At 37.8% G+C, this 26345-nt stretch overlaps 2 protein-coding genes across 5 annotated transcripts in view; one reads left to right on the top strand and one right to left on the bottom strand.

The window, feature by feature from the left end:
- The window catches only part of jmjd1cb (jumonji domain containing 1Cb), a 127988-nt gene extending 114200 nt beyond the window's left edge, over window positions 1–13788 (top strand). For all 4 annotated transcript variants that reach the window (XM_059531867.1, XM_059531866.1, XM_059531865.1 and 1 more), the window contains 13 exons: window positions 586–675; window positions 777–904; window positions 1814–2027; window positions 3293–3492; window positions 4210–4488; window positions 8245–8413; window positions 8500–8590; window positions 8764–8894; window positions 9293–9415; window positions 10987–11126; window positions 11366–11542; window positions 12229–12360; window positions 12926–13788. In XM_059531867.1, coding sequence (XP_059387850.1) covers window positions 586–675; window positions 777–904; window positions 1814–2027; window positions 3293–3492; window positions 4210–4488; window positions 8245–8413; window positions 8500–8590; window positions 8764–8894; window positions 9293–9415; window positions 10987–11126; window positions 11366–11542; window positions 12229–12360; window positions 12926–13015 — 1964 coding nt within the window. In that variant the 3' untranslated portion in view covers window positions 13016–13788. The remainder of the gene's footprint in view (window positions 1–585; window positions 676–776; window positions 905–1813; window positions 2028–3292; window positions 3493–4209; window positions 4489–8244; window positions 8414–8499; window positions 8591–8763; window positions 8895–9292; window positions 9416–10986; window positions 11127–11365; window positions 11543–12228; window positions 12361–12925) is intronic.
- A 182-nt stretch (window positions 13789–13970) lies between these two features.
- On the bottom strand, window positions 13971–23723 carry LOC132122028 (nuclear receptor-binding factor 2-like). The gene is made up of 4 exons (XM_059531863.1): window positions 23527–23723; window positions 19360–19444; window positions 16298–16338; window positions 13971–15900 (listed from the first exon to the last, which is right to left on the bottom strand). The coding sequence occupies exons 1-4, from the start codon at window positions 23554–23556 to the stop codon at window positions 15277–15279; spliced, it is 780 nt and encodes a 259-aa protein (XP_059387846.1). The 5' UTR covers window positions 23557–23723; the 3' UTR covers window positions 13971–15276.
- Window positions 23724–26345: the final 2622 nt, after the last annotated feature.

Raw genomic sequence — 26345 nt, 5'->3', positions numbered from 1 at the left:
CTTGATTGCGATGCAGGAGGTCAGTGTTATTTTAGTATCACTGTGAGGCCAATAAAGTTTTTAATAGTAGTTTGAGCAAATATTTATTTCTGTATTTTCTGTTGCTTTTAATATTACGTAAAGTTTTATTAATAACCCTGGCAGAAATAAGTGTATAGTTTTCTGTTGTGGTTTAGTTTGAATGTTGTTTGTGTGTGTGTGTGTGTGTGTGTGTGTGTGCTGTAGGATGTTTTGTTCTAGGACTGTCTAGCTCAGCTGTCCAAGTGTTTGAGATGCGCCTTTCTCTCTGTGTCTTCCTCTTCTGTGTTCCCCTCATTTAAGTCTCCCCTTCCTGCAGTAGCTCTTCCTGTCTTCTTTAGGTTTGAATTCTGCCGCAGGGCATTAAACCCCTCCAGCTCTAGAAGTGTCATTTCTGCTGAATCACATCTGTGTATCTTTTCTTAAAAGGCTCAGAGCTCCTTATTTACTTTGAAGAATAAACACTGCAACCCCTTTATGGGAAAACGGGCCAGTGACAGCGCCCTTCTCTGTGTGTGTTGTCACTCTCAGTCTCTGAGAGTAATCCACCTTTTTCTGATTTCGCAGATAAAGAGCTGTACGCCTGGTTGAAGTGTGTCAAGGGACAGCCTCATGATCACAAGCACCTGATGCCAACACAGATCATTCCAGGAACTGGTATGGAAAGAGACACTTTCATTCTGGAATGATCCCAGATTGCTTGTAGTTACGCCTTTAGCTGGAGATTTTGACTTGGTTGTTTTGTCTGTGGGTTTTAGTTCTAATGGACTTGGTGAACGCTATGCACATGCTCAGGGAGAAGTACAGCATTAAATCACACTGCTCCTGTGCTTGGAAGCAGAACACCCTCTACAACAAGCTGCCGTCCACCAATGGCGTCTCCCAGGTATGTGAATGTGTCATTGGGTGAGGTAGATGACATTTTTTAATTTTACACAAATTAAACAAGCTGTAAGGGATGTACAGTTGTGGTACTGTATGCTGTAGTGATGTCAGTACACTACAAAAAATTTCCTACATAGAATTGTTCTTTTTCCAGTACAAAAATACACTCACTTCAAAGGGAAAAGAAGTTTATTTTTTGATTCCAATGGCAGATGACATGCAAAAAATTTGATTATATTTGATTATATAGATTAGATTAAATAGTTGTAGGAATTAATTCTTAATTGATGGCCAAAATAAATATATTTTTGTCCATGTGTTGTGTGGGGCTCGGCATAGAATTTTGTCAATTTGTATCTCAGGTAAAAGCATCTTGATTTAAAAATGTTTGGATAATTCTTCTGGAAAACAAGATGAAAATACCAAGAAAGTAAAACAGTATAATAGTACATTCATTTAAATCTATTAATTTCAATGATTGATATCAGACAATTCTGCTTCAGCCATTTCTGCAAAAAAGCAGTGACCTGGACAACTCTAGATGAACCCAATTCTTTTCAATAGCTTGTACAGTTCAGCTGGCAAAACATTAATACATCTTGTCCGAGAAAAAAAAACAGTCCTTGAGACAGTATATCCCATTGAACAAACTGTTCATCTATCACTCTCAGTCACATTTCCATTCAGATGAAATTAAATGGGGCATTAGCCTTGTCTAGAGTGTGCGTGCTCTCACTGTAAACACAAACTCTCACACCCTCTCAGTCACACACAGATTTTCACATTTCGTTCTGCACTGGAATGTTGAATACAGTCATGCTTCATCTCTTAACCACTTAAAGTCCACAATATTTCCCTTCACTCTTCTCAAACTGCTGAGCTGTCTCTGACACACTCTTACTTTTCACAGGTGTTACAAAACGTGCTAAATCACAGCAACAAGATCTCTCTGTGTAAGCCTGAGGGAGGCCAGCAGAACTCCTCTGTGAAGGTAGAGGCCAACGGAGGGAGCAGTCCCGCCAGTGACACCAGCACCGACAGCAAGTTCACCCCACCCGAGTCCCAATCGCCTCTGCACTTCCTGGCCGATCTGGCCGAGCAGAAATCCCGTGAGGAAAAGAAGGGTGGGTACAGAAACAATAAAACTTAAGGTATGGTTGAAGTTATTTGTAGCAAGGGGCCGGAGGGCTGCCAGCTGCCCCCGTGTTTTTCCTTTCTCTGCAGGCGTGTGCGTGCTTGACAGGCCGCCAGCATTCCACAATCCTCACATTTAGTGGTGTACGTTACAGGCCTTTTCAGTCTTGAGCTCCCACAGTCTAAAGAGTTCACCTAACCACATGTTTATCCAGTTCTTCAGCTGCTCTCACATGCCGAACACGCCGCTCTCTCCAAATGAACTGCACTTAAAAGACCATCAGCCCTGTGGTTGTTGGCACACATTCAGTTCAGTTTGTTGCCCAGTGCGGTGTAGAGAAGTTTCTTCATTTAGCAGTGGTGCTTAAATTGCGCTTTTTGACAAGTCTGCATTTTTGTTGTTTCATGTCAGCCCTTAAAATATAACAATATAGTATATAGTTCATGCAATGGCATATTGTAATGCGCGTGGCTGGTGTTTTGAGTAGTTTTTTAGTACATTGCAGTTGCTTGGTAGTTGCTAGGGTGTTCTAGGTATTTGCAAAAAGCCTAATCTTTAGTCTTTGTGATGTTTTGTTCTCCAGAAATGTCTTTCATCCTTCCTCGTCTAAGTCAGTGGGATTTTCAACCCCTTTTTATTCTCCGCCAAAATAAAAAAATTACATCCGAAAACTTGTTAATGTAAAAGTGTGCAGGAGTCTTCAAATTCAGCCCTGGACATGCCATTGCCCTGAAAATTTTAGCTCCAATCCAAATCAGACACCTGAGCAAGTTAATCAAAAATTAATTTTTTAAAACTGCTTTAAACTCTGCTTTTTTCTAAAAAGCATGTTAGAAATCATACTGTGAACATTTTATCCGTTTGTGTTCCTTTTTTGTAATTTTGATTCTAAGTGTCATAACACCTGCAAACTCGCAATTATCTGCCTCGCTTTTAAGTGCCATGTCAACGTCTTCAAATCCAATTAGCAAGCAATGCATAGAACCAAGTCCGCCCTACATTATTTCTTTTTTCGATAATCTGTTACACTCAAATATCTGTCGCAGTATGGAAAAAAAGATCTGTCGCTACCTCTGTTTAACATGACTTTAAAATTTGAATAAAAAGTCCCACCACATCACTAATTATTAGGGGAATCTATCATATAATGGAAGTAAACCAGAAGTTCTACTATTTCTTTTACTTTTTATATTTCATATGATGTGAAAGAGACTGGCATCTGAAGTTTGAACAGCCTGTTCTTCTCTTCTGCAGAAAATAAGGAGTCAGTTGTTGGAAAGATAAAGGAGGAGAAGGATCAGTCAGATGCTTTGGAGTCTCTGCACAGTAAAGCATCTTCCCTGGAGCAGGGATCAACCCTTCGAGACCTCCTCACCACCACCGCAGGCAAGCTGCGCCTGGGCTCCACTGATGCTGGCATCGCATTCGCTCCTGTGTACTCCACTGCCTCACAGGTCAGAAAACCAACACCTACTGATCATAATCAAACAGAGAGACTCCACTAGCATACAGAGGTGGCAACATGCACAACCAATGAAAAGTTTGCACATGCTTAACTTTAAAATGTTTTGATCTAAATATTTATTTTTGAAGTTAGTTTTGTACACATATTGCATATACAGAAAAATAGTTATTATAATCAAGTGTTTGGTAGACAATATTATTATTAAAAAAAAAAAACAGATTAACTGATAAACATTATAGAACTTGGTCATTATCACATAAATATGGCCATGCTCGCATAAAGAGTCATGGGTATTCAATTAAAGTCCAGACTCTATGTTTCCTTCCCATTGGAGGTCCGGACAGTATTTTTGTGGAATAGTAGTAAATGGTCAAATGCTCAACGTAGTCATAAAAGATGTTTGCTTTTTAGAATGCACATGGAGTGTAAAGAGCTTGAATAAAGCATGTTTGGCTCTAGCTAAATGTATTAGAGGATATAGTGCAGAAAGATCATTATCATAAACTACCCTGAGTTCTTGTGTACAGCTCCACTCTCTGCTCACTTTAAACTGTAGAAACTAAAATTGTGCAAACAAGCTGTGGATCTAGAATTGGACCACAGTCCGCTATTTGGGGAACCCCTGTGACATAGAATGAATCACTATAAAGAAAAAATGTTTGTCCTAAAATAGCTGATGGCTTCATTTGTGGTCTTACTACCACAGATTGTCAAGAGTGGTCGCAGCATGCCCAACATCCTGGATGACATCATCGCCTCTGTGGTGGAAAACAAGATCCCTGCAGGCCGTGGCACCAAGCTGAACCTGAAGCATGAGCCTCTGGAGGAGCCCAAAGCTGAGAGAAAGAAAGCAGTGGAAGAACCGCCCAAACTATATGCTGAGATCCCGCACTGCTGGCTCTACGAGCGCCGGCTTCTCTGGCTCAAAGACCACCGCAACAACAACAACTGGAAACTCTTCAGGGAGTGCTGGAAACAAGGACAGGTCTGTGAAACAAGCCCACTAAATACTGAATCTTACATTACTTTCTGTTCTGCAGGAGCTGTGGTTCTTTCCAAGCCAATATTAGTTCAGCTCAGAACATTTCCTTGATCCTGTTGTTCCCTCTTCCCATCTTTTCTCTTGCTTCTTCATAATCACACTGTAAAATTGGCAAAAATCCCTATTCTCATGTAGTGTTTTGAGTCATTCCTCCTGGAGCCCTGTCCATTATCACTCACATTATCACATATCCTTGCAGACAGGATAATCCTAATAATCCTGAGTACTGATTACAGGTTGTGCTACTAATAATCATTATCCGTCTATTAGGGCTGGGCGATATACAAAAAAAAATGATATCTCGATATTGTCAAATTTTTTACGATATTTGATATATATCTCGATATGTTTGCATTTAAATAATGAAAAATAAAACATGATTTTCTTTTGCCCATAAAAAAAACAAAAAACATTTAGATTAAACAGCTAATTTAAGCAGTTAAAAAATCTAGACCAAGAGATCACTTACTGCTTTTTATTAATGAATACATGTAGGCCTATATGTAACTGAAGCAGTGCAAATTAAGTAAGTTACAGAAAGTGCATTCTGTCAACTTTTTAGTGCATGCAATTCACAATTTAAACTATGCAACTGGGATAAGTATTTTATTTTAATTTTTTAACAAGTTTTTAAGCTAAGAACACAAGTCTGTCAACTGTCTGTGGTTTTAGGAGAAGCTCTGTGGCATGAAACTATTTTCCTACTGACACTAAAAACCCTCTTAGATGGGGAGCTAGTTGCTGAAGCACATAGCTATTTCTTATATATAAATATGAATGAATACCAAAGACTTTTGCATTCTCTCTGTCTATATTATGGAAACTGGTAAACATATCAGTGAAATTCCCCAATAGTAATTCCAAATGGCCATAGCCTATGTTTCTCTATTCAAACATCAGCGGTCGAGTAAGTGCATTTATTTTGCGATCACAAACGCAAACAATACAATTGAGATCTCACGACAGAACACAGACCGGCTGAACGACGCTTTCATTAGATCGCTCAATTCCAGCTTGTTAGTGTTTTCAGATTAGCGTCGGCGGCTCTTCCGCAATGAGGAGTGAGGACGTGCGCATGGTTGCCAGATTGCTTAAAATGAGCAAACACCGGGAAGAAAATGTATCCTTGTAACAGTGGAGCTCTGGTTGGGAGATTTAAACTCTTGTTATCTGGCAATCGCTATCATTAATGCTCTCGTAGTAGAGGGGCGTAGAGCAGTCAGCAGTTACAGGTTCCTTTTTTGGACATTCGGCGCGTTCTTTTGCGAAAGTATGCTTGAATTTGAAATATTCGATATTCCCGATATATTCAAATTGTACATCGTCGTCAAAATTATTCCGATAGTATCGCTAATATTCGATATATCGCCCAGCCCTACCGTCTATACTTATTCTCATTTCCCTGATAATACACAGGGATGTGATTTTTCATTATTTATGGAGATTTCCATATTTTCTGGCTTGATTAGTACAACCCATGTGAATTTGCGAAATAACCTTAAAGTGCGAAATGCCATATATATGTCTATACTATATACAGGTTTCCTTTTTTCCATCTTCAATGATCACATGCCTGTTATATTATAAATGAGTGCTGTCATTCGATTAAAATCCCATGATTAATCCCACCTAACATTTTTTAAATATACTTTTATATTGCAATAATTTCACATTCAATCTTCAAATGTATATTTCCCCCTAATATTAACCATTGACTATAGCCTTTCAACATTACAATATATAGACAGCTATCAATTTTAACAGTAGACTTAAAAAAAACCTTCTAATTTAAATGAACAGTCTTCACATAAACCAATTATAATACATGTCATATTTACCTTTGCCCTGCAGCAGAAATATGCAGAAATTGAAACTGAAGTTTTCAAACACTAAATGCTAAATTAAATATGGATGAATCCTTAAAGCTTTTAAAGTTCTTTATTCTCTCAACTCTCTTTACCTTTTCTGACCCACTTCAGGTCTTAAAGTCTCTACTAATGAACAGACGAGTTGAATCGGTTGTGTTAGATGAGGGAGACCGTGTTGGGCTGCTCCAGGACAGTTTTGAAAACCATTTCAGAAACATGTTCTTTAAATGACTCATATACAATATATTACATGCATGCACAGATTTAAGGCAGCTTTAATCACCTTTTTGGTAATTTCGTGACTTGACTGACCACGACTGCTCCGCCCCTGCATTAAATATTTAAAATGTTTTATTCTGCATGCACTTCACATAGGCCATTATAGGCTTTAATTGCTTTAATTCTTTTATAGGTAGCACCTCTTCACATGTGCTGCGCTAATGCAGGACATTTCAAGAGAGCATATTACAATGAAATCTGACAGGAGACGTTGAAATCCTCCAGCATACATCCTTTTCCTCTAGTTATAGTATTTTTTCAGCAGCAGAGGAGAGCCTTTGGGTTTATCTGAAATCGACCCCTGTACCCATTACTCCATTAATATGGTCCCTTTGAAGGTTTGAATGAAAACAAATAATGGAATTCAGACACAGACCATATGGGCCATAGATGCCATCTTCTGGCGAAATGCGTGAATGTATTCGCTGACCCTTCTAGTGCAGTTGAGTGTTGACTTTTGAGTGTGCATTGGCTTTACACTCATTACCATGCATGATTTGATTAAATATGGTTTCAGACACCACTTCAAATACTGTATAGTGCACTAAAAAGGGTGTAAGGGGCATTTTTGGACACAGCCTCTGTCTATTCCTGTTCCAAAATGACATTTATTGACTTGTGCTCAGTGGACCATGACTTTACAGCTCTTCAGGAAGTACACTGACATCATGAAATGTGGCTCTCCCAACATATTGGTTTTCTTCCAAAACCTAGTAAGCTGCCTATGTAAGCAGCATTTTAAGGTTCCCAGTGCAAGGAGTGGTCTAAAGGGTAGTTACTGTGTTTATGCTGCTTTTTAAAATTTCACACAGAGAATGCATAAGTCTCATAATGCATTGCAATGAGTTCAGTGAAAATTGTCTATTCAAGATGGCAGATGACATGAAAACATTGATTTTTTTATTATTTTTTATTTAGTGTCTGTATATGTTCAGGGGCCTATGTAGTGTACATTCTTTTAAGGATGTCCCAGCCTTGCATGCAGAGCTTTTTAGGCTGATCTGTTGCACACAGCAGTTTCTCTTTTTAGACTTTTAAGAACTTCTGAAAATAAGAATCGAATATTATATGGTTCACCAGTAAGGTTAAGTATAGCAGATACCGTTTTTACATGTTTTAACATAGATGAATGATAAGTTTTTATTTTAACCAATACAACTTTTTTATTCACAAAAATATTTTTAGAAAAAGAAAATTTGGAAATAAATAGAAGAAAATCTGGAAATGTAATTGCTATGATGTGCTTCCATAGATTCATATTTATGCTTCAAATTTATTTGCAATGGTAATGCAACACCAAAACACTCGCATCATTATAATTGAGCTCTGCACTTATGCAGAAGCTAGTTTGCCACTCAGTTTATAATATACTCACAGATTTAGGCTTTTCAATAAATGTAATTATTTTTTTTTTAGTCTTTAGAGTAATCCATCATGCAATTTCTTTTTTAACCAGACTTCAAATTTTTCCACTCCTCAAAAAGCAGGTCTTAGTAGTGGTTGTGATCTCAGCTGTCATTAAAAGGCCATTTCCTGTGTGGTGTATTTGCAGCCGGTGCTGGTCTCTGGGGTGCACAGGAAGCTCAACGCCAGCTTGTGGAAGGCAGAATCCTTCAACCAAGAGTTTGCTGACCACCAGGGAGACCTCTTGAACTGCAAGGATGGAGTCATGTCCAACTCAGGCGTCAAAGAATTCTGGGATGGCTTTGAAGATCTCACGAGTGAGTACCACTTGAAGTAAACAAATGAGCAGTTATCTTATTAATTGGCCTGTTTCACTTAAATGCTGATCATGCTCTTTCTACAGAGCGGCCCAAGTCTAAAGATGGAGAAACTGTGGTGTATCGACTGAAAGATTGGCCTTCAGGGGAAGAGTTTATGGCTTTGATGCCCTCCAGGTACCTCAGAAACACAGGAACACCACATGCAGACATGCCAAGGAGCCATTTAGACACTGTTTTAAGGATTGTGAATGCTGGTTCATGGTGACCTTATGTATTTAATTTGTGTGTTCTGACCAAGCATAGCTCTGGTTTAGTTGTTTTAGCATGTGCTTCGTCTCAATGTGTAGGTATGATGACCTCATGAAAAACCTCCCAATGCCTGAGTATTCAGACCCCGAGGGGAACCTCAACCTGGCATCCCATCTGCCCTCCTTCTTTGTGCGGCCAGACCTGGGCCCGCGCCTCTGCTGCGCTTACGGTACTGCAGCTCCCTCTGTCTCTTTCACATGGATTTTTAGTTTGTGTTTTATTACTGGCTTGCTATGTTTTATTCAGGGTTTTACTGTAGAAAATGTAATTGTTTTTATCAAAAAATCTATTAAAAAACCTGTTTCACCCCAAAAGAAAATACAAAAACTTTTTGCAAAAAGAAAATAAGGCCTATTTCTCAACAGGTCACTTTTTTGTATTGTGGCATAATTTTCATAGCATATAACGATGAACATTTCCTCACATTCTCATTAGTGTAACATTACTGTAATGCAAAAAAAGAATTTATTGTATTACCTTTTATTATGCCTAATCTCAAATAAGGTTAAAAAATTAAAAACTGTAGCCTATTTTAGTGAACTGAATGATGTATGATCCATATCTCAGGTGTGGCGGCATCTCAGGAGCAGGACTTTGGCACTGCTAACCTGCACATGGAGGTGTCGGACATCATCAGCGTGTTGGTTTATGTAGGAGTGGCCAAAGGGAATGGTGTCCTCTCCAAAACGGGTAAGCCTGAGGCCCACTCGCCACACAGCTGTTAACAGCCTGTCCGTTTACTTGGTCAGCAGTGTTAGAGAAAGAGGAGGGGGAAAAGCCTTCTGCTGGAGCAGAAATGTTCCATAAACCCTTCCATAAAGCACAGAGTTAAAAACCCAGAACATGGTTTCCACCCTGGAAACAATGAAATGGAAGAGATGCATCTGGAAGGATTTTTCTCTGCCAGTACATGGCCATTGCAGCACTAAAAAGAGCTATTGATATTCTGGTATTAACTAAAACCATTTGTAGTTTTACATGCCCACTGTGCTGTCTTTGATCCTTAAAGGATTTCTTCTACAGTAGATAAGATCTCTAAAAGCCATTTGGGTGTGATGTTGCATTTAAAGAAACATAGGTCAGTGCTTCTCAACCTTTTTTTTTTTATTCCAGTTGTCTTCAACAATGTTCGAAAGGCCCAATGACTTTTCCTCTTGTTCATGATTTACTGGAAAATGATTAAGGATACGGATTTTTAACGAATTTTGTACTCTTATTTTAATAAACCCAATAAAATATCGTAGAGCTTGACAAAACTAGAATAACGTATACTCATTATAAATATGCCCACGTCATTTTAAAACGTTATGAATTTGCATGAGTTTTCCAGGTGTAGAAATCACACTTTTAAAGCTAGGCTTCCTCATATATCCAGGTTTTCAAAAACAGTGGGGAAACGTGGTTCTTCAAAGGGGACGAACAGTAATTGAGGGCATGACTAAAAACAAGAAGTATCGTGTTGGATCTGCAGTAGGAGGAGTGGCCCTAGTAGTCCTTTCTGATCCTGTCCCCCTCACTTTTCCAATAGACTTTCTATCCAATCGAAATACTGTCCTTAGCTTAAAAAAAAAAAAAAAAAAAAGGTTTTAAAAAAAATTTCTTTATGGCCTATTTTAATGCTTGTTTTAAATCATTTAAGACACCTTTGATGTAAGCTGAGGCTCCCAGTGGGCCCCGCTCCCTGGTTTGAGAACCTTTGCCATAGGTGATTACCAGTGATGTCTTCAACAACATGTATTAAACATGGCTGAAAAAAACTTGATCATCTGTTGTGTAATTCAGAACAAATTTGGCAGTTACTGTGCTGTACCTTAGTATTGCTACTGTACCTTTAAGATACAGTATGTTAATGACTGTACTGGTGTAGTTTACAATGATGTAGACAAGTAAATGTGGTCATGTGATCATGCAAAATCACAGTCATCACAGTTTTTGAATGACACATTTTTGCAACTAAAGTTGTGGTTGCCAGTTTGTAAGTCATTTTTGAATTCTTGCGTCGTGTCTCATGCCGACAGCTGCTCCTCCCTCTTCCCTCCTCCCTACTGCGATGGCCTTTCTATTTTTATCCGCTGTCTCATGGGCAGACATGAGGAGAATATATAAAAGCCAGACTCCCACGCACACTCCTCGCCATTAATTTTTAAACACCACTCTGTCTTTAAAAGAGGACGACGCTCCCAGCCTTTATAATAAATGAAGCTGACTGTGTGATCCGTTTGCTGTGTAACCACATGAATCTGTTTGTGGCAAACACACAGGAGTGCTAAAGAGGCTGGAGGAGGAAGATCTGGATGACAGCGTGAAGAAAAGATTAAAGGACTCCAGCGAGACTCCCGGAGCCTTGTGGCACATCTACACGAGCAAAGATGGCGAGAAGATTAAAGAGTTCCTGCACAAGGTTATTTTGATTTGATTTCTCCACTGATTTTGAAATAATACAGTGGATCATTGCAGTGTCACTCGCTCACTCTCTCTCACTCTCTCTCTCTCTCTCTCTCTCTGAGTGTGTGTCCTCATAAAACCTTTTGCTCAAGCACAAGGACGTTTTAGAGGATTGATTTCATATGAATGTGCAGATCTTCAGTGCACGTGCTGCTGTGTCTGAACTCAGTGTTTGTGTGTGTTTGGACATGACAGGTGGCTAAAGAGCAGGGCGCGGAGATCCCAGTGGATCACGACCCCATCCGTGAGCCAGGCTGGTACTTGAGCCGTAAGCTACGTCAACGGTTGCTGGAAGAATACGCCATTCAGGGCTGGACTGTGGTGCAGTTTCTGGGCGATTCAGTCCTGATCCCTGCTGGAGCTCTGCACCAGGTCTCATTGCACTCCTTCTTTTTCTGCCGTTGCTCAAACCACTGATACCACGTGCGCAAATCATGATATATATATATATATATATATATATATATATATATATATATATTCAGTTCTGGGGCATATGTTTTGTTATTGATTATCCAGACCAAAACCCCCACTTGATTGACTTGTAAAGCAACAAATCTTACTGTTTTGTTTCAGTGTTGTTAAAAATTGATCAGACACTTAAGCAAGACTTTGTCAGAATGTCATTGAATTATAAAAAAGAAAAAGAAAAAACACAAATCTGCTAATGCTTGTAACTTCACTTCAATCCTGTAAAGCCTGACATATGAAATAATAAATAATATTTACACAAGTATATATATTTAGAGAACTAAAACTGAGCAAAATATGCAATTTGGTGCAGTTGATGATATTTATATGGACAAAAAGTAAGATGAAATTCTATCCGTGCTGAAAGCCTAAGTGGTTAGTGCACCGACATATAGCACAACTGTCCTTTTAATAATTATGCTAAAAGGCTTTTTACTTGCCAAATTATACACTTTTTCAGTCAGATGAATGAAGGCATGTAGTAGATATTGTTTAATATGATCTGAAGTTTCAGAGCACCATCATCTTTATGATATACAGTATGTAACATCAGTTCACACTCACATTTGTGTCTCTCATCCATACAGGTGCAGAACCTGCACAGCTGCGTCCAGGTGATCAATGACTTCGTCTCTCCAGAGCACGTGGTGCATTCGTTCCACTTAACCCAGGAACTCAGATCCTCCAAAGAGGAAATCAACTATGAAGATAAGCTACAGGTAGAGTGGAAATATCACAGCATGTCAACATTTATTGAAATATAAAGGCCTGAACTGAATCTAGTCTCTGTGATTTGTCGCTCATCAGGTTGTGTCTTGTGAGAAGACTGCCCTTTGTTTTCTTTTATTACCGTTTATAAATGTTTGTATCAGTGTGCATGTAGTCTGATTGCTGGCACTTTCATTATAAACTCAAATACTCTTGAAAATAGACTCCTGAAAACAGAAAACATTTCATATTTTCAGATGCATTGTTAGACACGAGATTCCCTTCGAGGTTTCAGAGCAGTTCGCCAACGATGAATACCGCACATTTATACCAACTGATTGCTGATGAATTATGACGTTTCCTTTATGGTTTTTATACCATAATATTTTGTAGATGGATGCAAAAGTGCACATTTTATCTCCATTATCTTTTTACATGAGCAGCTGGTAGTAGTAAAGCGAGAGTAAAATTGAGATGTACATTAAGGTTTAAACATACTGTATTCATTTTAGCACATTTTTATAGGTGCAATTTTACAATTGTCATGTGATTCTAACAGCCTGTCATTTCTCTCAGGTCAAGAACATCTTTTACCACTGCGTGAAGAATGCTGTGGGAACATTAAAGAGGAGCTGTGCCGAGGAAGAGGAGGAGACGAACTCATGACACTCGTTGACACGTTCCCCCAAATATGCACACTAACGGTCACACCGCGAACCTCCAGTGCCAAGCAGAGAAAAACCACCAGTAAACTGTATTTATTTGTTACTGACACCACAGCAGTATAGCGCATCAGGATGACTGTGATCGACACGCCACACATCTGAAGAATCTAGTGTTTGTTTGTTCGTTCCCATTTTGTTCTTTCATACTGTATAGTTTCAGTGGAGAATCATATTTATTTTTAGGAGTTCTGTGCTCTGTTCTCGATCAAATAATGTAAATGTGACTTGTACAGTTTGCTTATGGATTTCTGATGGCGCTCACTACTTTGGAGACTTGGAGTTACTGTGAGAGAGATCCGCTGTCTCATGTCCTCATGCCATATCTTTTGAGAAAAAGAACTGCCAAACAACTGTAAACATTGTAAAGTTCTATTATGTAAAGAAAGACTTAATGAATAACTCGCTTCAGCATTTTACTAAGAAGTATTCACTGTAAAATGGAGACATTTACAAAAAAAAGTTGTAATTTATTTAAGAAATAACTCATTTCTTTCTCCTTTTTATGTTCAGATTTACTATGGCGAACTTTTGAAGTTCAATGGAAAAAGCAAATCGTACTATGCGGTGTAAATATATACATATATACATTCACTGATGTATTTTTTTAAACATGGCTTGCTTCAATTTCAAATTTTAAAGTGCAAATGTTACATGCTTTGTACATTGAAGTTCAAAGGGGTTTTACATTTTCCATTAAAATGGATTTATCAAAAATCTGCCTGTCTTTTGCCTTCTTGACAAGATGAACGGTTCAAGATTACATGTTCAATGTTTGGCCTATATATATATATATATATATATATATATATATATATATATACATGCAGCTTTTGCGAGCTCATACTCGATAGACTGGATGGAATGTTTTGTATACTTTCAATATAACTGAATACAGATTTATGCTGTCACTTGTTAAAATCTTTAATTCTTGTCAGAACAAGTAAACTCACAAAAGAATTATACATAAATTTGTCTTCAAAATCTAAATCATATGCTTACAGCTACCGTAGAACAGCCATTCATGCATCAAAACATTTTCGTCATACGATTTTCATCGATTTTTACATCAAAAAACAGAGTAAAATAAAATCTGATGCACCCTGATTACTGTGATAAACCAGTAATTAAACATTGAATTAAAAACAAAATAACAATAAAAAGAGCAAAATGTGGATTTGGTTCCCTCTTCATGACAAATATAAGCCATAAATTCATTTCTTCCCAGGCGCGTCTGGCACATGTTGGTAGTTTTTGAGTAATGTGAGGAGTGAACCTGGTTTATTGTTAGAGCAAGGTATGATTGTGCAATCAGTTACCTGAAAATATTAACACCGTGACCCAGACAATCTTTGATTGATGAGTACAGTACAGAGCCAAGCTTTCAGGAAATGTCCATTCCTATGCTGTCTGCATTGCGTCTGAAGAATGACCCAGCGGAGATGAGAAACAAAAAAGTGAATGAGTGATTCTGTAGCACTTGACCAGATTATTGCTTAATGTTCCAAATGCAATAGTCTCACGCTCATGTTAAGTCTCCTGTAGAAATGATCCACCACTGTTTTTGTTTAATAAGATGCTACAAATCATCCAGAGATGACATCATGACTGGGCCTTCGTACTAATTGCAATAAGGCAAAACAAGTGCTGCAAGCTGGTTATTAGTGTACGGAAACGGAATGCATAACTAATTGAATTGAGGCCTCTCGGCTTCCTCTATGCCCTAAATCTGAGCTATTGATAGATGACTGAAACTGCATAACTACAACGTCGACAACAATGGTGCTGGTCAACAGATACTGCACAAAACCCTCACACAAACACACTCACACACATGTAGTTCACAGTGTATGTGTAGGAAACAGTTTTTGAATGAAAGTGGGATTTTGCAAGAGGCAAATTCACCTGCTGATAAAAAGTCTGATAACAGTGTTCGAAAAAAACTTCGAAATCCCTTTTCACTCGTACTTCTTAAAAAAAAAAAATGCATTAGAAATGTTCAAAAAGGCACACATACTTCAAAAAGAGTTCATCTTTCCTTGTACATCCAATCGCTATGGGGCGCCACTGAGAAGTCGTGAACCCGACTGTTGCGAGAACCGTCATTTACGTCACCGGGCTGCTTCACCATGTTTCCTCTGCATGTTTTCTGGCATGCAACGGCGATCGAAGTCTCCCTTTGGTGCGTGTTTTGAGTGTGAGAGGTCACAGCCTCTCCCCATCCAGCAGCTCCTGCAGTTCCTGCTGGATGTCCTCAGGAAGCTCCAGGCTGGGCAGGTCTTCCAGAGAGATCTCCTGAGTGGGCATCTCCAGCGGAGGGAGCTGTGGGATGGGAATGTCCTTGGCCTTGCGCTCCTCGACTGTCTGCGGAAGCACCCATAGCTCCGACCGCTCCACGAAGTCGGCATCGGCATAGGGTTCCTTCTTCAGCCGGGCGTTCTCCGCCCGCAGCTGCTCGTTCTCCCGTTTCAGCTGCTCGTTTTCAGACACCAGTCGGTCCACCAGGTTGCGCAGGTCATCGATGGTTGTCTGCTGCTCTTCTAAACGGGTCTTGTCGTCTTTCTGGGCTTTACTGCCGGCACAGGGCTCTGGGACAGTGCCTTTGTTTTTTAGAAGATACAGCCAGGTGTCGTACTCTCGTTCGGAGGGTTGGGAAACATCTGTGGTGGCTCCAGCCGGCTGTAGGTGGCGGCGTGGCATCTGGTCTGAGACGGGAACGTGCTGGAGCATTCTGGGCTTGTTCTCTCGCTTTGCTTGCTTCCATTGCTCCTCGATTAGCCTTTGCTGCTTGATGTGACTGTCCCTCTGAAGCTCCAGAGACAAGTGAGCCTAACAGGAGAGAAACATCTCATAAGCTGCTTTTCCACTATTGGGCCGAACGGTTTCTTTTTGCTTAACCGTTACATTCCATGCCAATCTGGGATAATATGGGACACAAGTGTAATGTAAACAGCGATATGGAGGATGATCAGATATTTCTGTTTTTGGGACTCCTTTTTTTATCTGATATTAACTTCGTTAAATTCACTTACTAACCGTATAATGTCATTAAATGCAAATGCTTCCTAATCGTAATCGTGCCGCGCTATACCAGGCTCATGTGGAAATACAACTGGAAATGTACCCGACAGTTCTTAGAACTGTTTGTCCCGATAGTGGAAAAAGCGGCTATTGTCAATTTTATCCACGATAAATAATAAAGAAAACGAAGACCATCTAGGCATACCTGTTCACACTTGGTGAGCTTCATGGCATCCTTGAGAAGTTCTGTGGAGACATTACAAGTTATTTAAGCACACTCTTCCAATTTGAACATGAGCTCAGTGGTACTCAAAAACTGTACAAGAATATTGTTTAGCCTCCTCAAATTCGACTCGCCGAGCTTTGGTGCTCTTTGTGAGACAAACCTAAGGACACTATGCCTTACACATAAAAATTGTTTCTCATGGGGAGGCATTTAACATTTACACAGGTTAGTCTGTGATTTTATTGCTGTTCGAATCCAGAATGTCTGTTTTTCTCCCTCCACCTGTGTACAAAAGTACAACTGAATGACCTACTGCTTTTTGACAAGTACCAAGGTTGTGTGGTACCAACATCTGTGATTTTACAAGAGATCAATTCAGTTTTTCTGTAAATCCTTCTTAACCACTGCCAAGCAGTGTATGCTAACTTTTGCACTTCATGGTAAAGTGAATACATTTGAAATATGAAAATTTTGATTAATGAAAAGATGAAACTACAGCTCCACTACAAGGAATGGGAGCTGTTAACAAAAAAAAAAAAAAAAAAAAAAAACAGAACATAAACATGTAACCTAATGACATTTTTCAAATATTTATTATGTAGATTTATATAAAATCACCATGAAGTATTAAGGCTGGATGATATGGGCAAAATGTATCACAATATATTTCTTAATTCCAGTCAATACAATATTCGAATTCTGATATCGTTATGAACAATATCAAAAAAAGCCTCCGAAAAACTGCCAAGAACAAAAAAAAAAAATGCTAAAAAATAATTATTTGCCAAGTCTATGAAACCTCCTATAAAACTACAGAATATTTTAAAAATAAAAACAGACAAATAAGCAGGGTCTGGCTTTCTGGGATCCTCCTCAAATGGTTCAAGTCATACTTAGAAAAGAGAGGTTATTATGCAAGTATAGAAAAGCACAAGTCTAAGTGAACGTCCATGACATGTGGAGTCCCACAAGGCTCAATTCTTGCACCGCTCTTGTTTAGCCTGTATATGCTCCCACTAAGTCAAATAATGCTAAAAAACCAAACTGCCCATCACATCTATGCAGAGGATACCCAGGTTTACCTAGCCTCATCACCAAATGACTACAGCCCCATTGAATCCCTCTGCCAATGCATTAATGAAACATTTGGAAATAAAGCTAAAATACTCAAGATGAATGCATACCTTGACTCTAAAGGGGTCAAACAACTAAAAATCAAGTTAAGAATCTTGTTGTGATTCTGGAGACAGAGCTTAGTTTCAGTAGTCATGTCAAAGCAGTACTATCATCTCAAAAACATTGCAAGAATTAGATTTCTTGTTTCCAGTCAAGACTTGTTAATGCCTTTATCACCAGCAGGGTGGACTATTGTAATGGTCTTCTCACCAGCCTTCCCAAGAAGACCATTAGACAACTGCAGCTAATCCAGGACACTGCTGCCAGGATTCTGACTAGAAGCAGAAAATCTGAGTATATCACACCAGTCCTCAGGTCCTTGCAATCGCTTCCAGTTACATTTAGGATTGATTTTAAAGTAAGTCTACTTGTTTATAAATCACCCAATGGCCTAGGACCTAAATAGAGTGCAGATATGCTCAGTAAATATAAGTCTAACAAACCACTCAGATCATAATGATAGAGTCAGTTAGAAAAACCAAGGGTTCACACAAAACATGGGGAGTCCGCTTTTAGCTATTATGCCTCCTGCAGTATTATGCCAACTCCAGACTGTTTAGCTATGCATTTATTGAATGAGCACTGGGCTACGTCCAAACTGACTGCACTGTATTTTATTTATAATCATTTACTATATTTAAGTTTTTATTCATTTTAAATAAATTTTTAAACCATTAAAAAAATCCTTGGTTTTATTGTTATGATTATACTTTTTTCTGTTTATTTTACTTCCTTTTATGTAAAGCACTTTGAATTACAATTGTGTATGAAATGTGCTTTATAAATAAACTTGCCTTAACTTGCATTTAGCCTTCATACAAACAAGACATGTGAAATCACTTGACATAAACATAAGACTCTCAGACACACCTTATTAATATTAATATCTTTAACTTTAAACTATAATATAGGCCAGTTATTCTTAAATATTGAAGGAGAAGTGCTTCAGCCAGGATGAAGAATATTAAAATAGCTCAGAGTTGCTGCAGTAAAAACAGTAAAAAGAGTTAGTAACAACAAAAACTTGATGCTGGGGACGGGCTTATAGAAAATGCAAATCCATTCTCTGCCTACAGGGGGCGCTTTTGGAGCAGCAGAAACAGTGGTTTCCCAGGTAATGGCTGTAAACAAAGCAGCGCTGTACTCATGAAAGCTACTTTATGAGATAAAAATGCCATCGAAACTTTTCTGAAGACATTTTTAATACATTCATATAAAACACCCACGCCACATTTTTATTTTGAAATATGCAGTGTTCATGTTTATCCTACGACGTAAAACGCCACAAATAAATAAACGTATGGGAAATACTGGTAATGAATTATTGGAAATGTGTTAAAAAAATCATATCACTGTTATTGTAAAAAATGATATTGCAGTATATATTGATATTGTCCATCCCTATGAAATAGTTTTAATTCTTTAGACTTTTTTTTTTTTACTTCATTGGATTAAATTCATTTTACTAGTCTAACAAGTACCCTGGTCAAGAGTTTATTTCTGCTACATTCCACTTTTTTTAAATAACATCCATCATTTTTAGAGATAAAATGCAGGACAGAATGCAATTTAAAATATAGTGCATCAATATTTCTCTTTTTAACTAGATATTTTAATAATTAAAAAACAATCGGGATTGTGTTTTCATATTAAAATAAATATGAAGAAAAATGAATTATCCAAACAATAACACATTTTGTTTACAGCTGACAATCATGTGACTGACCACACTGCCAGGTTAGCGGGATCACAGAACTAAACCCGAACCCCAAGTTTTATCACCCAGGAGTCGTGTAAATTTATTTTCACAGATGTCCCCATGAGAAACAATTAGTGTCCGAATAGAGCTTACAACCAAAACTAACCTGCAGCTTTTCTGTGGCAGGAGATGGCATCTTCAAATTTCCCTGCAGCCAGCAAGCGGTCTGCTTTCCTGCACTGTTGATGGGCCTGAAAGAGATGACATTATTTCATTATGAGTTTATTTACACAGTGCAGATCCTCAATGACAGTTCATTTCCCCTGATTAACTCTAAACCTACATGAGATTCTAAAGGACAGTTCATCGTATCTCAATTGATGGGTGTATAAACCGATGTGGCTTGTTCTTATCATACCTCCACCACTCCAGTTCCAGCTATGATCTCCTTCGATTTTGCTGTAGTTCACCTAGCAGTCCAAGGAGATCATTAGGAACTCAAGTCTCATGCTCAGACCCTCCACTGTTAATCTCATTTCACTCAAGGACTAAATGTGAACTCAGATTTTAATGAAGACCTTTAATCACACACCCAGTCAATCATCAACATATTTATCCCAACGCACAAGTATCCAGTGTTTACAGTGGCATCGAGACCATGCTGAAAATCTGACTTTCAACTTGTAAATACATATATTTTATTATATAAAAAATATGGGAAATCTTTCCATTGAAATACTCTATGTAAAACAATAAAGAAAAGTACTTTTGAAAAAAAGTCATCCTTTAAAGAATCAAACTTATTTAGATGTGACTAACACACTAAAACACATGTAAGGTACCTTTGCTGTATAGTGTGATTTGATACTACATTTCAAATTATTATATTTTAAATGCACTACATTACATCATCACCATTACAAAAACAAGATTAAACAAATTATATTTAGCTTCCCATAAACACAGTACATTAAGCAGAACACACATTAAACCTATTTCAAAGAGAACAGAACCATGAAATAGCATACAAATGTACTACTCAAGTGGGTCAAGTTCAAATACTTGCTTTTTTAAATAGATGTAAACATATATATATATATATATATATATATATATATATATATATATATATATATATATATATATATATATATATATATATATATATATATATATATATATAATTACATGCAATAGCCTAAGTGTTTTTTAACATTACATTCAGTTTGCAGTTAAATATACTATTATTAAAAGTATATTTTTCCATAAGTACTCTTTTCAAGAGTATGCTGAAGTGTACTTTTTCACAAGAGGAAGATGTTCTAATGGAATACTTATTAAATTAGAGTTTATTAAATATAATACTCATTTATATTGTTATTACATTATTTTTTTGTTCATTTCAGTTCGTGTTATTATACTGGCATTTATTCCAACATAATATTACAATTCTGTTAAACGCGCAGTATGGAATTTTTGGCCACCAGGGGTCACTCAATCAAAACAATAACAAGAGACGTACTTTGATGACGTCGGGAAAGAGCCTAGGCTCATGGGAGTTGTTGTTCATTGGAACACGCGCTCTGTCGCTCCCCACATTCCTCACTCATTTTAACTGAGGCCGGCGACACACTGGATGCGTGGCGCAAGCGTCTCAGCTGCGTGGCGTGTCAGTTTTTAATTCGGCTCCCATGTTAATAGGTTAGAGCTTGCAAACTGCCTGTGTGAGACGCGCATCTCAGGCGCGGCTTGAGCCGCGCGGAAAACGTGTGCATGCTAGAAATAGAACCGACGCCTATTTTTCACGCGACACGCAAGCGTGTTGGAAGCGTTTCCAGGCAAAATATAATAGGAAAATATGTTTATATGTAATTTTGTACACAAATACATATTAATTCATAACATTTTGATGTTTGAAAATCTATAGGTTGACATAAATTTAGATACAAATGTAATTTAATAAATAAATAAATAATTATCGATTTTCAAATATTGCACCTGTCAAACATAAGTCTATTTTGCCGTCAATACTGTTGACGGTGTCCTTTATCAGTAGGCTTTATATATATGTTCAACATGAAGTATAGATATTGTTGTCATGAAGACAAGAGCCTGGTCTGTCGGCGGTCTCCCTCTATCGGCGCTGATCCACTTGTCCGTGCGACACTTCTGTCACACTCCACTATATTCCTATGGGTGACGTCACGCGACTTTGTCGCACCCGCAAAGCATTCCGGGAAGGCGGCGCTTCATTTGAAAAAGTGCTGCGCGTCAAAAAGCTGGCCGATGCCCATCTTTATGCAAATGAAGTCTGTCAAACGCGGCGCGTCTATCCAATAGAAGTAGAGCATATGGAGACGGAGGGAAGTCTCTTCGCAGGTCACATCCTACTTCAAAAATGCGCGGAAACTTTATATTAGTTCCAGAGTACAAAATGGAGGAGAAACTGATTGTGGCTGTCGCAGGATTCCCTAATTTATATGATCCGACTTTATTGTCATATAGGGACAACGAGCTACGCAGTTCCGCATGGAGAAGGGTGGCAGAGGTCGTTGGAGTCCCTGGTGGGTTTTATGAGTTTGTATTGTGTTAAATAAAATGTTAATTGATTCATAGCAGACAGCATATGTACATCTGCAGAAACGGGTTCATATGCTAGTAGTATTTATGATAGCAGGTAACATTAGGATGGTTAGGGTTAAACCACGCCCATAGCAGCAAACAGAGGAACGCCCATCAACGTACAAATGTGGGGAGGCGTCGCGACACCACGCGACAGTCATGTCGGACAAGTGGATCAACGCCATATGTCACCTACAGCAGCAGCAGCAGCGCGCCGCGCTTCTGGCACGCAACAGAGACGCCACGCAGCCAGTGTGTCACCAGCCTTAGTATTTTGACAATCACGTATTTTCGAACGGAGAGATATATGAATTATCAGACCCCTATCAAATCAATATTCAATCTAGCTAGTAGTAATATATGTTTAAAAAAAACACGGTTGCCTTTCGTTAATAATTATAATTAGGCTACGTTTATACTATGATATCGAACAAGATATAGTGAACTGCATTGAAAGCTACTTTATCCAGCTAGATATAGAACACATGTAGATTTACATTATACTCTACATGAGAGCTAGTCCGTCTGCGTTTTACACAAGACATCATCGTTTCACAAAATATACGGATAGATGTAACGTTAGTTAGCTGAATGGATGCATACCTGTTTATTAGAATGCAAGCATCTCTCTGTAGTTTCAGCTTGTCACGAAGCTCTCTCTATCTTGGAAATGCAACTCCAATATTTACCCGTGTCTCGTTTCTTCTTCGTCCCAAAACCTTCTCAGGTCATTTATTTCACCCGTATGTTTGCGCTTCACAGAACGTGCAGGCAAAGCATAATCATGATCCATAACTAAGTTATTGATTGAGGTATAAATACGAATATAAACAATATAAATATAAAATATAATAGTCTCGACCAAGGCTAGCTACTACTTTTTCTTCTTCGTCTCGTCTTTGCTTCTGTTCACCTTTGTATTTGGCGGTTCCGCAGGAAGTTAGATAAACTAGAGGGGTCAAAGTTTATATGACGCCATAGACGGGCGACAAAACGGAAATAAAGAAACGTGCCGTGTCTTCTAATTAAACTATAATTTTCTCCGGATTTTAAAGTTCGTGGAAACTGTCGGGATAATGTAAGTACACAACAAAAAAAAATATATAACATAGATATAGTGATATCTGCTATTTTTAAAGCAGAAAAATTACATATTGTGCCTTTAACAAAGGGAGAGAGATATCCAAAGAACAAAAAATATTTTCTCTTATTTTTACTGCTTTGTTGTTAAGCCAATAATACAATTGGTAAAATTTTATTAAACTACAAAAAATGGGGGAGGGGTGCAAAATAGAAGAATTTAGTGATCTTTGGACCCAGCTGTCACTGAAATGTATCTATAAATATATATTAAAATTTGCTGCATTTAATCACAACTCTCGATTTCAGGATTATATCACGAAGAGACAACAGTAAAGTAAGACTCTGGGAAATAATAAAGCACACATCTCGAGTCATAAATCAGTGTGTACGTTTGTTTAAAAGTGATCAGGTGCCAGCAGTAAACAAACACACATATGGACTCTAACTAAAACCGACTAACGTTACATTAAAATAACACAAGGTTTGTAAAAAGTCTTCACATGACGGTTAAATGAATTAAAGACCAGGGCAGCCTCTTCGCAGATTAATATTAAATTTGTTTAGAGATTAAATGCGGCTATGCTAACGGATGCTAGCATGCTAATGTGGCTTGTAAACAGACACTTACGAGATTGAGAGGACTGTCCAGCACCTCCATTCCTTCATCAACTACAGCCTCAACTGCACGAGAAACTCATTGGCACATTATTGTCTTTATTCCGGGACCAGAGACTCTGGTTTCACCGGCTGCTGTTTTGATCCACTGCTACAACAGACGAGCAAAAACAACAACTTCCCCCTCAACGCGCGACGTCACCACCGCGTCACCTTACAGCGACGCGCGTGACGTGACAGCGCTTTTCTTTAAGTCATTATACTCAGTAAATCACGCGAAATCATATCACATACATAATAAACGACATGTTTTAATCTCTTTAGACGTGTCTCACTAGATGAAACCGTGTTTAAAATCTGTTCTGGACTGCTGTGATGTGATCTCACCACTAGAGGGCGCCTTTAACCAAAAAAGTATACCGTGTGTTTTGGACCTGACATCATAGCAATGCAAATTGGAATTTTTTTTAGACCTCTATATATAATATGAAGTTCTTTGGAGTATCATCTAAATATGGTAAATTAGCGTAACCGTATTCCTTTCTAATGTCATTTAAATGACGCAAAAAAACGGCTAATCAACACAGATAAAAGTATTTTTTCTTTGCATAAAATCCTTGTCCCTGATTATTATTTAAGTATAAATGTTAATATTATTTAATAAATATAAATTAGTATAAAGTATAAACATATATTTATTTTAATATACAAAGGCACTGATGGCATCTCTTAATAAATTCCTTTGTATTTGACTCTTATGTGCTGACAGTATGTCCCCGTTTGTTATTGTTTGTTATTGATTGTTATAAATGTTTGCCACTGCAGTAAAAAAAAAAGAAAAAAAGTAATTACAAAGAAACAGCAAGTAACACATTGAATTAAATATGAAATTTTGACGTAGGAAGACTGAAATTGTATGTTCTTCTAAAGCATACTCCAGTGTTTTTGTCTTTATTTGTTTGTTTGTTTTTACACTGTATAGATGTAATTACTTTTTTTGTTTGTTTGTTTGTTTGTTTTTAAATGTAACTACAGTGTAAAAACGAGTATGTGAACATTAAGTGCATTGTATCAGATGATTTATTTAAATGTTAGTACATAGTAGTAAGACCTCTGATATAAAATGTCCCAATATAACATATAAGGGGGTATTTGATATCCCTCAGACACTTTGGTCAGTGTAACAATGTGAAAAGCACTGAATCTATATAATGTGCATACATCAAAGACACAGTCAACATTATATGCTGTGTTTTTCTGTCGAACAGTTGGATATTCCTTGCACAGCATAATATTTTGTTCATTCAAAGAATGCACTTATTAACGGGTGACGTCATCAGCATCAGCTTGTTTTTGTTCTCAAGTGCCACTTGCTTATCCAAATGCTCTTCAATTACTACTAATAGAGAACAGAACTGGATCAGATACAACCTCATGAATCACAGCCTAAACACAGCCAAGCCATACACTCACAACACTCAGAGTCATATAAGCCCGGGCAATGCACATTTCATACAAAAATAATTGATCAGCCTTTTGCTGCATTTTAATTTTATTTATTTATTTTATTTTTTTACATTCAATTATATTACATTTAATTTATATTGCTCAGAAGTTACTCCTTCAAATCACATGTGACTTTATTTACTTTTAAGTAAACACTTAATATATAACACTTTATTCAATACGGATTGTTTCAAAGCCGCTTCATGGTAATAAACAGAATCAAAAATAACAGTGCCAGTGTTGCCAAATTTGTTATTAAATTGTCACAGTTATTAAGCAGTTTCAGTTTTACTTGTACAGCAGCTCTACAGAAGACAATAGTGTCATTATTTACATTTACATTTATTCATTTAGCAGACGCTTTTATCCAAAGCGACTTACAGATGAGGACAGTGGAAGCAATCAAAAACAACAAAAGAGCAATGATATATAAGTGCTATAACAAGTCTCAGTTAGGTTAACACAGTACACCTAGAATGGGATTTTAAATAATATAATATAAAGAAAACAGATAGAATAAAAAAAGAATAGAGCAAGCTAGTGTTAGAGGTCTTTACACATACACACACACACATACAATTGCATAATTAATGAAAAGAAAATAGAATATAAAAAGATTAGAAATGTAGTTAGATTTTTTTAAAGAATAGAATTAGAATAGTGAGTGTTAAAGTTAGAGGGTCAAATAAAGATGGAAGAGATGTGTTTTAAGCCGATTCTTGAAGATGGCTAAGGACTCAGCTGCTCGGATTGAGTTGGGGAGGTCATTCCACCAGGAGGGAACATTTAATTTAAAAGTCCGTAAAAGTGACTTTGTGCTTCTTTGGGATGGCACAATCAAGCGACGTTCACTTGCAGAATGCAAGCTTCTAGAGGGCACATAAGTCTGAAGTAACAAATTTAGGTAAATAGGTGCAGAGCCAGTGGTAGTTTTGTAGGCAAACATCAATGCCTTGAATTTTATACGAGCAGCTATTGGAAGCCGGTGCAAATTGATAAACAGAGGTGTGACATGTATTCTTTTTGGCTCATTAAAAATTAATCTTGCTGCCGTGTTCTGAATTAATTGTAAAGGTTTGATAGAATTGGCTGGAAGACCTGCCAAGAGGGCTTTGCAATAGTCCAGACTGGACAGAACAAGAGCTTGAACAAGGAGTTGTGCAGCATGTTCCGAAAGAAAGGGCTTGATCTTCTTGATGTTGAATAAAGCAAATCTGCAGGATCGGACAGTTTTAGCAATGTGGTCTGAGAAAGTCAGCTGATCATCAATCATAACTCCAAGGCTTCTAGCTGTTTTTGAAGGAGTTATGGTTGATGTGCCTAACT

This window comes from Carassius carassius, chromosome 40 (genome assembly GCF_963082965.1).
Source record: "Carassius carassius chromosome 40, fCarCar2.1, whole genome shotgun sequence".
Taxonomy (NCBI): domain Eukaryota; kingdom Metazoa; phylum Chordata; class Actinopteri; order Cypriniformes; family Cyprinidae; genus Carassius; species Carassius carassius.
This window is presented reverse-complemented; position numbering and strand designations above follow the sequence as displayed.